The sequence below is a fragment of the Felis catus genome, chromosome E1 (assembly GCF_018350175.1).
Source record: "Felis catus isolate Fca126 chromosome E1, F.catus_Fca126_mat1.0, whole genome shotgun sequence".
Classification (NCBI taxonomy): Eukaryota; Metazoa; Chordata; class Mammalia; order Carnivora; family Felidae; genus Felis; species Felis catus.
This window is the reverse complement of record NC_058381.1, coordinates 55,747,983-55,762,209: the sequence shown is the minus strand read 5'-3', so window position 1 is coordinate 55,762,209 and position 14,227 is coordinate 55,747,983. Positions and strand designations below refer to the sequence as shown.

Sequence of the window (14,227 nt, the reverse complement as noted above, 5' to 3'; positions counted from 1 at the left end):
GTCGGACGCTTAACCGACTGCGCCACCCAGGCGCCCCTCTTTTTCTTTTTAACTAGAATATATAAGAGGTGGCAATAACGTTGGTTTTCTGAATTTACGTGAAGTTTTACGTCCATGTAACTGATCATACTTCAAATAACACCTTATACAAACAAACCTAAATGGCAACATTCATTGTCTTAGTGGCTGCCTTTTTAAGAATGATAAGGAGGAAAAAAAAAAAGAAAAGGAAATGATTGATTTTTCCCCCCTTGTTTTCTTTCTTTTCAGGTTTTAAATGAAGAATGTGATCAGAACTGGTACAAGGCAGAGCTCAACGGGAAAGATGGCTTCATTCCCAAGAATTACATAGAAATGAAACCACATCCGTAAGTTGGGCTCTGCTAGTCTTCCAAGGGTCAGACCCATCTGCTTATTTCAAAGAATGTTTTTTAAAATTGAGATCCTAGAGATAATAGTCGTATTTTTTATCTTCCCAGAAAATTAACAAAGCATGTTGATTTTGCGTGTTAATAGTATGTAATGATAATACTCAATAGTAGTATGTTTTAGACTGATAATAGTTGCTGGTTATCTTTAATGAAGCAATTGTTTCATTTTTGAAACAGTAGTTTATATACTATTACATAATAATAGTACACGTTTTGGATTGATACTGTCTGTGATCTTCAAATAATAAAACAACAGTAATGCCACTCCAGGATTCTTTTTCACAAAACCCCTGGGGCCAGAAGTGTTTCATAATTCTACATGTTTTGAGTTTTAGAAAGGGTACTTACCACAGGGTCTTGTTGATACATTTGATTACCCTATAGGACTTTATCTTAATAATCTCTGTATCCCCAGAGCACAATGCTTGGCAGTATAATAGGTTTTCAGAAAATGCTTATTTTAATCACTACCCTTGCCTACCACTTAGTGTTCCCGCGTTAGAGAAAACAAAATAATCTCCCTACTCCAGGCTCTTGAGAGCAGTGAATTTTTTTCTCTTTTTCTCCCTAGGAACCTCCCCTCCCCCACCCAGTTTATACTGGTAGGTGACATGGTGGGACCCTGGGAGCCCATACAGACCACAGCCTTCCCACCCTCACCCACCATCTCCTTCACTGGCCCTGTTCCTCCCTCAGAAGCAGTCTCTTCCATTCCTTGTACATTGGTGGGAATTGAGGCTTCGTGCTCAGACTAGCGTGCCATTGAGACACGAGGGAGGAGTCAGTTGTGTCTACTTCAGTTAACACAAAACGATAAGAAGCCCTTTAGATGACTTGACCCACCTTGAATAGCAGCCCAACTGTCCCTCTCCTTCACTGTCACTGCTCTCATGGGTGGCCGTCATTTCTTTCCTCTCCCAAGCACTAGAGCGAAGATCTTAACCCCATCTAATCACACACCCGTCTCGGTGTCACAGAGCCCGAAGGGGCCCTTAAGATCATCTAGTTCATTTCTCTTTATCCTAGAAATTAGGGAAGCTATTTTTATTTCACTGCTATAATTTCAGTAACTTATGAATTTAGTTCTCATTATAAAAGACATTGTAGGAAACTGTAGAGCAGTACATGAGTTTCTCTCTACACACATACCCCTTTCAGAGGTGACCACCACTGGCAGTCAAGTACAAGCCAAATGCTGGGCGCCTGGGTGGCTCAGTCTTTAAGCATCTGACTTTGGCTCAGGTCATGATCTCACAGTTGGTGAGTTTGAGTCCCACATCGGGTGAGCTTGTGCCCTGCTCTGGGTAAAAACACAAGCCCCAGGTGAGCCTCACTTCTCTCTCTCTCCCTCTCTGGCCCTTCCACATGTGCACTTCCTCTCTCTGTCTCTGTCTCAAATAAATAAGAGCTAAATGCTCTTTTTTTTTTTTTTTTTTTTTTTGAGTAGGCATTAAAAAAAAAAAATACTTCCAAAGGTGTCTGTGGAAGAGATTCCTGGACCCCTGTCAGTGGATTGCTAATACTCCTTATTTGAAGTCCCCATAATACTAGATCAGGGGTTTACGAACAGCCATGCCCGGGTCACTAAAACATAGGCACAAATGGTAATGACCAAAAAACTCCAGAAGATGAACACAAGACTAGTACAGATGTCCTGGGAAGTATACTAAGGACAGCTTTGCATCCTTGTAACCATTTAGTGTCAGTATTTGCTTTGGGGGCTGTGTGAACTTTCCATGGACAGCATCATGGGATGCACTCCATGGGGAAAAGCAGTTGGGTAGGGGTTACCGGGAGTGGGGGGGACTCCTTAGATCACACAGTGGGAGCTCCCTCGGTCCGTATAAGCCAGGTAGTCTGTACACATCTGTTCTTTCAGTTATCCTCAAAATAGATCAAAGGTTGGCTAAACTCTGTGTAAAGGACCAGATGATAAATATTGTAGACCTTGAGAACTATTTGCGATATCTGCCATGTCACATATTTCGAATTTTTTTTAAATAACCCTTTAAAAATTTGTCAAAGTCTTAGATTGTGGGCCATATAAAAACTGGGCATATTTGGGCCGAGGGCCATAATTGTAATTTGCTGGCTCCTGCACTCAATCCACTCATAACAAAGTAAACTTCAGTTCCTTTTCATTTCCATATTTCTGTGCTGAAAGGGAATTCAGCAGAATATCATACTGCAACTTTTATATTAAATAAAATGCCAGTGGCTCTAAATCCTTGTTTTTCTTCAAATTGTTGGAGGTAATGTAGGCGTTTCGAATCCAACTGTTGAGAAAACACAAGAAAGGCCTCCTTCCTCAGAAAGTACGAGTTACTGCCCCATTGCGCAGTTGATGGTTTAGCCCTCGAGGAAAAGTCCCTATCCTGCCTTGTCCTCTTTAAAGGACCCTAAAGAACTCTGGAATAATAATCTATCGGGAAGCATCCAGGACAGCCTCCGTGGTGGTGGTCTTTGCAGCCTCTGGCTGAAATGCGGGCAGTGCTTCTCCACTGCAGGCTCAGAACAAGAAAACCATATTGCTGAACAGACTGTGGCCATGGGTCTTTGCAGCAGTTGGCCTCATGGACACGTATTCTGTTCCAGGACTGCTCTGACTGGTCATCCATAGGTACAGTGTCCACGTCGCTCCCATAGCTGTGGGAGAGCACAGGGGATTAAGCCCCCCTTCCCTGTCCCCTCCCTCCTTCCTGTCCCCCTACCTTTAGTTTTTGTTAGGAGGAGGGAAGTTTCAAATGGAGTACGGCCTAACACAGCATTCAGGTTAACAAATTAAACAGACTACCAAGTGATTGGTGGCAGAAGTGTTGCACCACGGGTTGTACATACTGGGGGTGGATCCAGATCTATGCTTTTCACACTGAGTGCATGTGGATGGGAGCCTGTGGGGTATAGTAAAGAATTAAATTGGACATGAGCCACCTCCTCTCGTTAGCTTTCTCCTTTGCTATTTGTGTCAGAGTATAAACCCAACTTTGAAAGATTTAAAAGATTGTGACCGTAGTCATGTTGTTACATATACGTGTCACTATTTAAATGTTGTAACTGGGAGCGATTGCTTATGTTGTACGAATACCCCTTATGTTCCAGTACATCCATGAGAGGGAGAGGGGGAGAGAGGGAGAGAGAGAAAGAGAGAGAGAAGAGAGAGAGAGATTAGTAAAAATGGAAGCAGATACAAAAGAAGTATAAAATGGTCTCCAGCTAATTTTCTGGTTTTCCATCTGGGTGCTTATAATGAGTGTGTTTACTTTGTAAAAATCCCAATACAGAGTACTTTATTTCACTATAGTTTATCTTTTTTTTTTAATTCTTTTTTTTAACGTTTATTTTTTTTATTTAACGTTTATTTGTTTTTGAGAGAGAGAGAGACAGAGCATGAACAGGGGATGGGCAGAGAGAGAGGGAGACACAGAATTGGAAGCAGGCTCCAGGCTCCAAGCCATCAGCCCAGAGCCCGACGCGGGGTTCGAACTCACGGACCGCGAGATCGTGACCTGAGCTGAAGTCGGACGCTTAACCAAGTCGGACGCTGAGCCATCCAGGCACCCCCGTTTATTTATTTTTGAGACAGAGACAGAGCACAAATGGGGGAGGGTCAGAGAGAGAAGGAGACACAGAATCTGAAACAGGCTCCAGGCTATGAGCTGTCAGCCCAGAGCCTGATGCGGGGCTCGAACTCGTCAACTACGAGATCATGACCTGAGCCGAAGTCAGACACTCAACCGACTGAGCCACCCAGGCACCCCAAGTTTATCTTTTTTAACTGAAAACAAAACTGAGTTAGTTTTAAGCTGGGGCAGGAAAACACTGGCCAGATCTACGAATTTGTGCGTCGGAAGCAAGGGTCTAAAATCGACCCCCCATAACTGCTGACAGTTGCTGCTGTGGGGACTTTGAGGGAAGTCTTGCTTTTTATTTTTACTCGACGAATATCTATGCTATTTTAAAATTCATATTATTTATACTTTAAAACGGGAGGAGAAGGGACAATACCTGCTTGGTGGGAAAAGAGAGCGGCTGTTGAGTGACTCCCCCCTCCCCCCCCAACCCCGAGTCAGATGCTTACTGCCTGCAAGTGCATCCCACATTTGAAAGCACTAGAGATTAAAATAGAAAATGTGTTAATGGTCTCAGTACAGTCAGCTGCCCTTTCGTAGTTGGAGATCATTCTGTTGTATTAATATGTGACGTCTCTCGTGCGGCCTGACTTCCAGGCCTAGAGGACTTACCCTTGAGTTACTTGTAGGAGCCAGAAGCTAGCTCGTAGCAGCTCCTCAGCAACCTGACATTATAGTACTCAACATGAGGAAGACACAAGAAGGTAGGTTTAGGAGTGTTTAAAGGTGAATCCAGCTAATAGCTTCTGAACATATCTTCCCTAGCAGCTCACTCCGTTTGAATGTCAGTATAGTATGTTACTTTAGAGGGGCGCCTAGGTGGCTCAGTCGGTTAAGCGTCTGACTTCAGCTCGGGTCATGTTCTCACAGCCCGTGAGTTTGAGCCCCGCGTCGGGCTCTGTGCTGACAGCTCAGAGCCTGGAGCCTGCTTCAGATTCTGTGTCTTCCTCTCTCTCTGCCCCTCCCCTGCTCATGCTCTGTCCCTCTCTGTCTCAAAAATAAATAAAAACATTAAAAAAATTTTTTTAATATGTTACTTTAGAGATTCCGTACTTGTAAGGTAGAAGTTAGATTTATTACTTTAACGGACTTTTTGGTACCTTTGTTATTACAGCTTGTATATATAAACAGATTTCCAAAGTACCATGTAAAGAGTCTGATGAAGCAGATAGATCTTTATTAGCTCTAAGTAATACCATTGCTTTTTATTTTTTTAAATGTGTGTTTGTTTATTTTGAGAGAGAAAGCCAGGGAGGAGCAGAGAGAGAGAGAGAGGAAGAGAGAGAATCCCAAGCAGGCTCCACGCCTCCATACCGTCAGCATGGCGCTCAGTCTCCCAAACCGTGAGATCCATGACCTTAGCCGGAATCAGGAGTTGGATGCTTAACTGATCAAGCCACCCAGGCACCCCTATCACTGCTTTTTAAAATAGTAACACATTAAAGACAAATTTGAAAAGAGAGTATTGTTTTCACAGTTCACTTATCCTAATTAGTAATGGTTTTCGTGTGAAATAGGCAGCTATGACTTTAAGCTCTTTTCACCGGTGGTGGTGGTCCTCCTCCTCCTCCTCCTCCTCCTCCTCAGGCCAGATACTCCCATAGTTTTGCATGAATTCACCCACTTTTTCTTGTGGCCAAGGTGAATTAGCATTGAGAGCAGAAGAATCTGTAACCTGCTCCAAATGAAAAGCTGAATTTTGCCACTAGCTGCCTCTGCATAGGATAAATTATAATGTTCCTGATGGTTCCTAGAAGCCGACTCTGAGCAGTGATGGCAGAGAGCGGGGCCTCGAGAGGAGTGCCAGCCTTTGTGATAGCAGAGGCTGCTCTCTCAGAGCCTGACCCTCTTTGCCTTGGGCCGTTACAAGAAGTAGCCCTGTCTCGAGTTTCTGGGCCTTCCGGTTTCCTACCTCCATTTGCCTTAATCCCACTGTAGCAAAACCGTGACCTTGGCAAATGGCTGCAAGTAGAGGCCTGTCTCTCCTTATGTGGTTCTTCCGGTGCTTCATATTGACAGACCCGGGCTTTCCCCAGTGCCCTGCTGATGAGTCAGTAGGGAGCCCAGTGGGCCTTGGCCCGGGAGGCCCATCTTTAAGTGTCTTCCTCTATAGGAAGAGTGGCCCACGATCATGCCTTATGAGTCACTTTCTGGAGAGTAGGGTAGGGAACAGTCATTTGAAGGGAGATGGTCCATCTCTCAAGGGAGAAGCTGACTTGAATGGCTTTGTGGGGCATGTTGACACTAGAGGGTAAAGAGGGAGGCCCCTTCCTTTGGCAAGGAGTGTTCTGTTACTCACATTTCGGAGGCTGGATATCCCGTTTCTTTGTGGGGAAGCAGATGTTGACTGGCTTGTCTTCCTTCCTTAGGTGGTTTTTTGGCAAAATCCCCAGAGCCAAAGCAGAAGAAATGCTTAGCAAACAGCGGCATGATGGGGCCTTTCTTATCCGAGAGAGTGAGAGTGCCCCTGGGGACTTCTCCCTCTCCGTCAAGTAAGTACTTCCCGCTCTGGTCTCCTGGAGTCCTCTCTCTGATGATCTGAATTGTGAAGCCACAGGCCGGGTGTCTGGCTACACACACCAAAGGTTAGCAGCTGGTAAAGGATTGGCCTAAACTGTGTTTTACCGAATCAGAAAGTTTTACATTAAAATAGTAATTTCTGGCTCCTCTTAAAAATTAGTTCTACCAGCATTGAGTTTAGAGCCCCATGACTCCAGCGTTCAGTTGGTGATGCCTAGCTTGAATCTACACCGTCCTGGGCCTCTCACTTTACCTTTAAAAGGTTAACACAAGGGTTTGGGGGTGTTTTGCTTTCCCCTGTGGTAGATATAAATGTGAAGGGGAACTGGAAAGCAGGGAACGAATGGGGAAGGTGAGAATTTTACCGCCCAAGGAATCATGGAGGCTAGAAGTTGGAACCTTGAGGATTCAGAGCAGATCGCTTCTCATCTGTGAAATAAGGATTTTTAATCAGTGTCATTTCCATATGTGTTTTGACTCCATCTTTTTCCATTTAATGTATTATCATAGGCACCCCTGCCCTGGGAATCTTACACATCACTTATACATCATTTATACGACAGTGTGATTAGGTTACATACAGACCCAGATCACTGGGTGTTGTATGTAAGTGATGAGTCATTAAATTCTCCTGAAACTAATATTACACTATATGTTTAACTAACTAGAATTTAAATAAAAACTTGAAAGGTTAATTAATTTTTTTAATGTGTATTTATTTTTGAGAGAGAGAGACAGAGCATGAACAGGGTAGGGGCAGACAGGGAGGGAGACACAGAATCCTAAGCCTTCAAGCTCCAGGCTATTAGCTGTCAGCACAGAGCCCGACATGGGACTTGAATTCACAAACCATGAGATAGTGACCTGAACTTAAGTCAGATGCTTAACCAACTGAGCCACCCAGGCACCCCTGCATTGATTAGTTTTAAGCGAAGCCCATAAGACGATTTATTTGCCATTTGCACCGAATGTAGATATTTCAGTTTCCAGAATCAACTGAATATCTTGTTTCATTTTAGGAACCAGTACGGTTTTTGGAAATGTAGATTTAAACTGAATTTTTGTGATCCTTTCCTCACTGAAGGTATGGGAGGCAGTTTTTTTGTGATACACTACTTCACAGATCAGTGTCCTATAGAGTGAGTTTTTTTAGTCCCAACATGAAAAAGTCAAACCGGGTCTAATTATTATCATCAGAATTTTCCTCTTCTACCAATGCCTTTTTTTTTTTTTTTTTTTTTTAAGTTTCATTTATTTGAGAGAGAGAGGCAGAGAAAATCCCAAGCAGGCTCTGGCTGTCAGCTCAGAGCTCAATGTGGGGCTGCATCCCACGACCCTGGGATCATGATCTGAGCCGAAATCAAGAGTCAGATGCTTAACTCACTGAGCCACCCAGGTGCCCCCTAGGTGTTTGTGTTGTTGAAGGTAGTAATAACATCTGTTTCAAATTTTATTTTTGAAACAGTAAATGCATGGGCTCTTTAAAGTTTTGTTTTTTTTTTTTTTAATTTTTTTTAACGTTTATTTTTGAGACAGAGACAGAGCATGAACAGGGGAGGGGCAGAGAGAGAGGGAGACACAGAATCGGAAACAGGCTCCAGGCTCTGAGCCATCAGCCCAGAGCCGGACGCGGGGCTCGGACTCACGGACCGCAAGATAGTGACCTGAGCCGAAGTCGGACGCTTAACCGACAGAGCCACCCAGGCGCCCCTAAAGTTTATTTGATAAAATGGAATGGTTTCAGGAGATTGCCATTGGCTACCGCGTGAGCATGCACAGTACTTACTGGTAATCAAGGCCTCCAACCTCATACCACCTGCCATGGTGGTGGCCGTCACTCAGAACTAACCCACGAGTAACTGCTTGTCCTCCTCGTTTGATAGTGTTTGATTTCTACTCAGATCAGCATAAAACGTAAGGAAACAGATGATGAAACACAGGATAACAAGAAACATCAAGGTAGTAATTGCACCTCAAGATACTTAGGGCCATGGTCTCACGGTTCGTAGGATCAAGCCCCACATTGGGCTCTGTGCTGCAAGTGCAGAGCCTGCTTGAGATTCTCTCTCTCCATCTGTCTCTGCCCCTCCCTCTCTCTCTCTCAGAATAAATAAATAAACACTGAGAAAAAAAAAAAAAACTCTCAAAGGAGATTCAAGAATCCACAGTCTCTGAGATGTTTTTCTGTTGTCAAGATGTGAGTCAGTGATGGAAAACACTGTGGTAGGTAACAGCTCACTGTCTGGGACCCAGTACACCTTTTAGAAACTGTCTGCCTCACACCGGTGGGGGTTAGGCTTCTGTGGCTTCTGTGGAGTCAGAAGTGTCTCTTGAATGTGGCCTCCCCCCCCCCCCCCCCCCCCCCCCCCCGCACACAGGGATTCCCATGAAATAGCAACACGGTTTCTGAACTCATGGAATCCCCTGCTTGAGGCCCAGTGCTGCCACCTGCTGGGTGGTTTTTAAGAAGTTTTTCCATTTCTTTCCCCCCTTTAAGACTGAAGGAGAGAAGAGACGCTGTCCTTCATTTACAGATGTTCATCAAGTGCCTTGTGAGGGCTGAGCACTGGTGCCCCTGCTGAGGACCCAGCAGTGAGCAGGACAGGCAGAGCCTTGCTGAGCTGCTGCTCCAGCCACGTAGCACTGTGGTCAGGGGCGGTCAGCACCCAGTCGCGGTCCCACTCCTGTGGGCTGATGGAAGAGGGTGATAGGCAAGCCTCTTGGACTTACTGTTCTGCTACGTCCTTTTGTTCTGATACTTTTCTCCCATGAGTAGAACTAAAATCCCTACGCAGGAATCATGACTCTAAACTGTCCCAGTTCCGGGAAAGTTGTTGAAAGTATGTCCAGTCCCTCCTCTCTCTCCTTCCTGTCCCACCTTTTGTCATCTTGAAATCTCACATAAGGTTTTAATTATTTTTTTGCTTGAAAAGTTAACGAAGTCACATTCTTTGCCTTGAATGAGGTTCTGTTTGATGTGGTACAGTGCAGGGCACGCAGAGGCATGCCATAGGTTGGGCCATTCTCTTCTGTTTTACAAACATCTTCAGAATTGACCTGATGGACAGGGTTTCCCTATCTGGCCAGGGTACTTCCTGTCATCACTGGTAAGCATCAATCCCCTAGAGGCTTCTCAGGAGCACTTGGTGTCCTAACTCTCCAGCGAGGGAGTCTTCTTGTGCCTCAGCCTGTGAGGAGTGTTGCCAGAATACTAGTCCTCACAAGACCCCTCACAAGATCTGATGGGCCGGTGACCCCCAGGGAGCCAGGACAGAGCCCTCTGACCTGTTCTCTGCGCCCCCAGGTTTGGGAATGACGTGCAGCACTTCAAGGTGCTCCGAGATGGAGCTGGGAAGTACTTCCTCTGGGTGGTGAAATTCAACTCTTTGAATGAGCTGGTAGATTATCACAGATCTACATCCGTGTCCAGAAACCAGCAGATATTCCTCCGGGACATAGAACAGGTGCCGCAGGTAAGCCTCATCAGAGAGACTGGGATCACTTTGAGCGATTCAGAGTAGCTCCTCGGCAGGCCAGTACCTTCTCAGAGGATTACCGCCAGGGCTTCTGTGCTCATTGTTCAAAATACTACCTTTAGCTCACGTTAAAGGTTTGTGGTTGAAACAAAATAGTTTTGCCTTTTCCAGAGGCTCCCTCGGCTGAGGCAGTGCGTTGCTGGTTACCACCTATGTCTCTCTAGGGAAACGGTCTTTAACGCTGTCCAATATTGTGTCGCTGGAAGCAAGTTAGGAGAAAAACCTCGCTTATTGAGGGAGTGGAGTCCACGCTCATTCCTGTATTCCTATGTTACGGGGAGCTCCACTTTTGTTTGTTTAAAACAAATTTTTTTAATGTTTTTATTTATTTTTGAGACAGAGACAGAGCATGAGCAGGGGAGGGGCAGGGAGAGAGGGAGACACAGAATCCGAAGCAGGCTCCAGGCACCGAGCTGTCAGCACAGAGCCCGACATCGGGCTCGAACTCACGAATCGTGAGATCATGACCTGAGCTGAAGTCAGACGCTTAACCGACTGAGCCACCCAGGCGCCCCTGTTTGTTTTATTTATTTATTTAAAGTTTTTATTCTGAAGAGCGTGAGTGGGGGGGAGGGGCAGAGAGAGAATGCCAGGCAGGCTGTGCACAGACCACACAGAGCCCAATGTGGAGCTCGAACTGACCTAAGCAGAAATTAAGAGTCGGACACTTAACCGACTGAGCCACCCAGGTGGCCCTCCACCTTACTTTATTTAAGCTATTGACTCTGTAAAACCTTAAGGACTTTATAAGCAATAAAGTGATGGGAAGTAAAGCCTTTTCAAAGCCTGGAGTTGTAAACCAAAGCCTGATTGCTGTTTCCCAAGTTCCTTCCCTGAGAAAGCAGTACTTGCTTCGATGGTGTGGTACCCTGGCCGCCGTGGCGGAATAGACTCCGGCGTGTTCTAGCGTGTTGTGGGCTTTGGTGAAAGTACTCTGTACCCACGAGAGTAGACGTAGGACCTATAAGGATAAATGGAGGGGGAGGAGAAATGGGAGGTCATCTCAGGAGACATAAAGAGTCGCACACATCTGTTGCGCCCTTGTGACCAGCCCCACCTAGCAGGGGGCTGGCTGTGAGCAGAGACCCAGCATGTGCTCTTTCCCTGCCCCTCTTCTGCAGCAACCAACATACGTCCAGGCCCTCTTTGACTTTGATCCCCAGGAGGATGGAGAGCTGGGATTCCGTCGGGGAGACTTTATCCACGTCATGGATAACTCAGATCCCAACTGGTGGAAAGGGGCCTGCCACGGGCAGACCGGCATGTTTCCCCGCAATTACGTCACCCCTGTGAACCGGAACGTCTAAGAATCAAGAAGAGATTATTTAAAGAAAGTGAAAAATTTAAAACACATACAAAAGATTTAAACCCACGAGCTGCCTTAACAGCAGCCCGTGAGGGAGCTCAGAACACCTGGCCGGGTCACCTGGTGACCCTCTCACTTTGGTTGGAACTTTGGGGGGGCGGGAGGGGGTGTTGGATATAAAAATGCCAAAACTTACCTATAAATTAAGAAAAGAGTTTTTATTACAAATTTTCACCACTGCTCCTTTCTCCTCTTTTTCATCCTTTTCCTCTTCTGTCCATCAGTGCATGACGTCTAATACCACATATAGTCCTAGCTGATGCCAATAATAAAAGAAAGGAAACCAAGCAGGCTGGTATTTTCTCTATGCAAACTGTCTGTCATAGTCGGAGTGACAGAAGCGAGAACAGCCGTCGTTGTGCTCCTCGATGCACAGAGGAGAGGGCAGTGGGTGGCAGCCCCTGCTGGTCACCTTCTGCCAGAGGGGCGGCCCCCAGCCCCAGCGTCTTGTGACACAGTTGGAAATGGAGCGGGGCAAAAGGAAGGACTGTTGGCCCCTCACGGCTTCCCGAGAAAAGTCAACCTGAAAACCTTTGTCTCTTTTCTATGTTGTTTTCTCTCCACGTGGTATCATTAAGCACGTTGATTTTTCATAGTGCCTTTTTCCTTATTTCAAGAGTTGCTTATGAGTGGTGTTTTTTTTTTTTTATTTGTTTTAAAATAAGTTAAAGACAGTCCAGAGCTTTTCAGCCAATTTGTCTCCTACTCTGTGTACATCATCCTCCCTGGGTAGGGGGAGGGAGAGAGGGAGTGGGGTAGAGGAGAGGAGGCCAGCGCAGGTGGAGGGTGTGGGCATTTCTGCCTGTCCGCAGCCACGAGCCTGGAACGTTCAGCTTTAATATTTGTCCAGCCCTCTGGGGTCTGCAGTGGCACCTGCTGCCGGGGAAGGAGGAGAGGTTACAGCTTCTCCCACATCGGACTGGATCTAACCTAGGGAGGAGGGGGGTCAGAGTCCTTGACCTTGTGATCTAGGCTGTTGTCTGCCCCTCCTCAACTCCAGAGCGCCCACCGTCCTTCCCCCCACCCCCTCCAGACACAAAACCCTGGAGCCAGCAAGTTCCAAACAGGAAAGCCCAAGGAAATTAAAACGTCCCTCTGTGACTGTCCCAGGTTGTACTGTGTTCCAGCACTGGGGTGGAAAATGAGAGCTTCCATTTTTCTTGCTCTGAAACAGAGGTGTCTGTTCGTGGCTTTCTTCGTTTGTGCTGACTCCCTAACCTGCCCAGGCGAGCACTGGGGCAGCGTTGATGAAGTGGCTGGGTTTTCGTGTCTCTGTTCCCAGGGGGCTGTGTTTATAGCTGCTCCCCGCCCCCCCCCCCCCAAGGAAGTGTCTCCGTGAGGCAGGGACTGTTTGGGGAAGGACAAGTGGGAAATGTAGGAAGGCCGTGTCCATGGCAGAGCTCTCTCTGCACGCCTTGTCAGCTGCTTGCCCCTCATAGTGATGTGCCTGTGAACTTTCTCCACCTGATCCCATTCCTGCAACAAAAAATGGGGCTGCCCGGAGTTGGTGACGGCCTTTGGATTCTGAAGTCTCCAATTGGTTGGAGGTTGGAGTCTCCCCTGGACTTTGGTTATGGAGCGGGACTCGGCCCGGAGTACTCAGAGGCCCCGGAGGCGGCTGCTCTTCTGGACGGAGCCATCTGCCACCTCACGCCCTTTCTGGTAGCTTCTCCTTTCCTTGGTGATGATAAGAGGAATCTCTGGCATTCTACACCTGGACCATTTGATTGTTTTATTTTGGAATTGGTGTATATCATGAAGCCTTGCTAAACTAAGTTTTGTGTGTATATATTTAAAAAAAAAATCAGTGTTTAAATAAAAAGACTTATGTACTTAATCCTTTAACTCTGCGGATAGCATTTGGTAGGTAGTGATTAACTGTGAATAATAAACATACAATGAATTCTTCACTCTGTATCTTTTCTCCTTTTTTTCCCCCCTTTCGTCTTAAAGTAAAAACCTAAAAGCTATGTCAGATGTCAGGACTCCTGTGTCCTGTTTTCTGACTCACCTAGCCCCTTGGGGAGCATGTGGGTCTTGCTGGGCCCCTGAATTAGGGATGCCCACACTCAGCTGTTCATCAGGGTCCCTGGGGGGCTTGTTCACAATGTGGATGCCCAGACCCCACCCTTGGGTGCTCCGAGATGCTTGGGGGCACAGCCAGGCATGCCTGGTGTTTTGGGTTTTTTTTTTTTAACGTTTATGTTTGAGAGCGCGTGAGCAGGGGAAGGGGCAGAGAGATTAGGGGGAACAGAGGATCTGAAGCAGGCTCCTTGCTGACAGCAGAGAGCCCCATGTGGGGCTTGAGCCTGCGAACTGTGAGATCATGACCTGAGCCCAAGTCAGACGCTTAACCAAAAGAGCATGGCTTCTTTGGTTCTCATCCCCTCTCCCCCTCCCTTAAATAAAGGACAGAGGCACAGAATGCTGTGTGTTGAAGCAGTCTCCATGTGCTAAGTAGCTAAAAAAAGCGTCTGCTCAGCTGGATGTTGCAGGGTGAGACCAGGAGTGTCTGACCACATCATGCTGGCTGTCCTAGACCAAACAAGTGTTGTTTGGGGAGAGCCTGATGGAAATTGAACCCAAGGAATTTCTTGGTCTGTGTTGTGTGTGTTTTATGTTTGTTGTTGTGTTTTGTTTTTGAGAGCAAGAAATTGGGAGACTGTGCCAGTGGGGGAGAGGAAGAAGGGAGATAGAATCTTTTTTTCTTTTTTAAGTTATTTATTTTGAGAGTGAGAGAGTGCG

The 14,227-nt window shown here is 46.3% G+C and overlaps 1 protein-coding gene across 2 annotated transcripts in view; it reads left to right on the top strand.

The window, feature by feature from the left end:
• The window catches only part of GRB2 (growth factor receptor bound protein 2), a 73,146-nt gene extending 59,754 nt beyond the window's left edge, over positions 1 to 13,392 (top strand). For both annotated transcript variants that reach the window (XM_023243990.2, XM_023243991.2), the window contains 4 exons: positions 271 to 368; positions 6,430 to 6,552; positions 9,885 to 10,053; positions 11,238 to 13,392. In XM_023243990.2, coding sequence (XP_023099758.1) covers positions 271 to 368; positions 6,430 to 6,552; positions 9,885 to 10,053; positions 11,238 to 11,423 — 576 coding nt within the window. In that variant the 3' untranslated portion in view covers positions 11,424 to 13,392. The remainder of the gene's footprint in view (positions 1 to 270; positions 369 to 6,429; positions 6,553 to 9,884; positions 10,054 to 11,237) is intronic.
• The last annotated feature ends 835 nt before the right edge of the window (positions 13,393 to 14,227 follow it).